At 50.0% G+C, this 2,319-nt stretch overlaps 1 protein-coding gene across 1 annotated transcript; it reads left to right on the plus strand.

The window, feature by feature from the left end:
* The first annotated feature begins 240 nt into the window (after window positions 1–240).
* Window positions 241–2,057, plus strand: EJ05DRAFT_69492 (Metallo-dependent phosphatase). Its single transcript, XM_033749890.1, has 5 exons — window positions 241–498; window positions 594–895; window positions 973–1,374; window positions 1,449–1,748; window positions 1,804–2,057. Exons 2-5 carry the CDS (start codon window positions 719–721, stop codon window positions 1,894–1,896), a joined length of 972 nt encoding a protein of 323 aa, XP_033599031.1. The 5' UTR covers window positions 241–498; window positions 594–718; the 3' UTR covers window positions 1,897–2,057.
* Window positions 2,058–2,319: the final 262 nt, after the last annotated feature.

A 2,319-nucleotide genomic window follows, 5' to 3' on the forward strand; every position in this document is an offset into this window, starting at 1 on the left:
CACCGCGCTCCCAGCAATCTTCTCTCCACCATCATCTCTCTGCAACTCTTTTCGCACGTTGCCCCAATCCCTCGCCACTTTAACGCCTTTCTGCACTCTTGTTGCCGACGTCCCAGACGCCTCCTCTCTCCTGCTCAACCACTCCTATTCGCGTTTTAGCGGTGAAAAAAGCTCCGCCTGCCTACTTTGCCCAAACCGCCAACTCTTCGGAGGCATCGCGTTCACAACAACCCCACGCCCACATCTCTTTTCGCTCACTCAAGCCATCTCCTTCGCTTTCGTCTCAATCGTCGCGGACAAGCTTTCCTATTCGAGACTTGACTCACGTCGCCCTATTCGCTGTCGCGTGATTCTCCCGTCGGCCTAAGGCACCTGTTCTTTCCCAGGCTTCTGAGCCTCCAAACTACAATTGAAGATTCGTGTAGATCACCACACAACTTCGCAAGCAGAAGATACTTCGCTTGGACGTGAGCCTCGACGCTCCTCCCATCACTCAACGTAAGCACTTCACTCGTTCATTGCTCAACACCACGACTCGCCCTCACTGCCCTCCGCGTCATCAAATTTTCAACTACAGACACTGACCAAAGCAGCGTACAGACTCGGTCATACACCCTTCACGGATACACATACCACGGTGGGCATCGCGTCTAGAACAGATTGAGAAAGCGTCTTCATATAACAACCTACTTTTCGTGTTCGCTTGTAACGGCCAGCAATGGCGGAGAATGAGGTGGACTTGGACTCCATCATAGATAGGCTGTTGGAAGTAAGAGGTAGCAGACCTGGAAAACAAGTGCAGCTGCTGGAGACTGAGATTCGTTTTCTCTGCACCAAGGCTCGCGAGATCTTCATCTCCCAACCCATCCTGCTTGAGCTGGAGGCACCTATCAAGGTAGGCATGTTTGATATCGTTGCGCGCCGCTCACAATATCTTCCATCTCTGTCTTGCATCATGCTAACATTTGTCAGATTTGCGGCGATATTCACGGTCAATATTATGATCTGCTGCGTCTGTTCGAGTACGGTGGCTTTCCACCAGAGGCCAACTACCTCTTTCTCGGCGACTACGTAGATCGTGGCAAGCAGTCACTCGAGACAATCTGCCTACTCCTCGCCTACAAGATCAAATACCCGGAAAATTTCTTCATCCTGCGTGGCAACCACGAATGTGCGTCGATCAATCGAATCTATGGATTCTATGACGAATGCAAGAGACGGTATAACATCAAGCTGTGGAAGACGTTCACAGACTGCTTCAATTGCTTACCGATTGCCGCTATTATTGACGAAAAGATCTTCACCATGCACGGTGGTCTCAGTCCAGACCTCAACTCTATGGAGCAGATTCGCCGAGTGATGCGACCCACTGATGTAAGTCGAGACCTAGATCGCATAAATTATCGAACCCCCGTCACTTCAAGCTTCAAATCACTGACATATCATAGATCCCCGACTGTGGCCTTCTTTGCGATCTTTTATGGTCTGACCCCGACAAAGACATCACTGGCTGGTCAGAAAACGATCGTGGCGTGTCCTTCACATTCGGGCCAGACGTGGTTTCTCGGTTCCTACAGAAGCATGACATGGATCTTATCTGTCGTGCGCATCAAGTTGTTGAGGATGGCTACGAGTTCTTCTCGAAACGACAACTGGTCACACTGTTCAGTGCGCCAAATTACTGTGGCGAATTCGATAATGCGGGCGCGATGATGAGCGTGGACGAAAGCCTGTTATGCTCATTTCAGGTATGCATTATTGACTCCTTGTAGCGACCAACGAAGTCCTGACAATATAAACCAGATTCTCAAACCTGCCGAAAAGAAACAAAAGTACGTCTACAGTGGCAAGGGTGCCGATCGACCCGTCACTCCCCCTCGCAAACAGAAGAAGTGATCAACCACATTATAATGAAAATTATGACGAATATTCCGTGCAGCAGGTTCGGTCGCAGATAGACACTTTACGAATTACTCGCAACCTAATCGACCCGGTCCGACTCTCCGAACGGGCTCCAATCATACTTGTTACCGCCCATGTACCAGCGTCCCTACCAACGATTCGAACCGGCGCCTCGATTTGATCCAAGCTCATAAACCTTGGCAGAAGAGTTATTTGTTCTCATAACAAGGGACCGCGGTATGGTCCTTTGTTCGATACACGATCCGTGTTACTTTCTGCGGAAGGTGGCATGATAAGAGTGGAAAGAGCGTAGGAATGCAGCCTCCATACAACAGCTATAATGACATGAATCGCACGCAGCGGGCAGCCGACGGTCGACTCCATGGTATCGGAAGGATGAAATTAAGACAATACGGC

This window comes from Pseudovirgaria hyperparasitica (genome assembly GCF_010093815.1).
Source record: "Pseudovirgaria hyperparasitica strain CBS 121739 unplaced genomic scaffold EJ05scaffold_11, whole genome shotgun sequence".
Lineage (NCBI taxonomy): Eukaryota > Fungi > Ascomycota > Dothideomycetes > Acrospermales > Acrospermaceae > Pseudovirgaria > Pseudovirgaria hyperparasitica.

Coding starts and splice junctions, on each gene's coding strand:
- EJ05DRAFT_69492 (XM_033749890.1), top strand. CDS start 719: ATGGCGGAGAATGAGGTGGACTTGGACTCCATCATAGATAGGCTGTTG. Junction 896..972: donor AGCTGGAGGCACCTATCAAG/GTAGGCATGTTT, acceptor AACATTTGTCAG/ATTTGCGGCGATATTCACGG. Junction 1,375..1,448: donor GAGTGATGCGACCCACTGAT/GTAAGTCGAGAC, acceptor GACATATCATAG/ATCCCCGACTGTGGCCTTCT.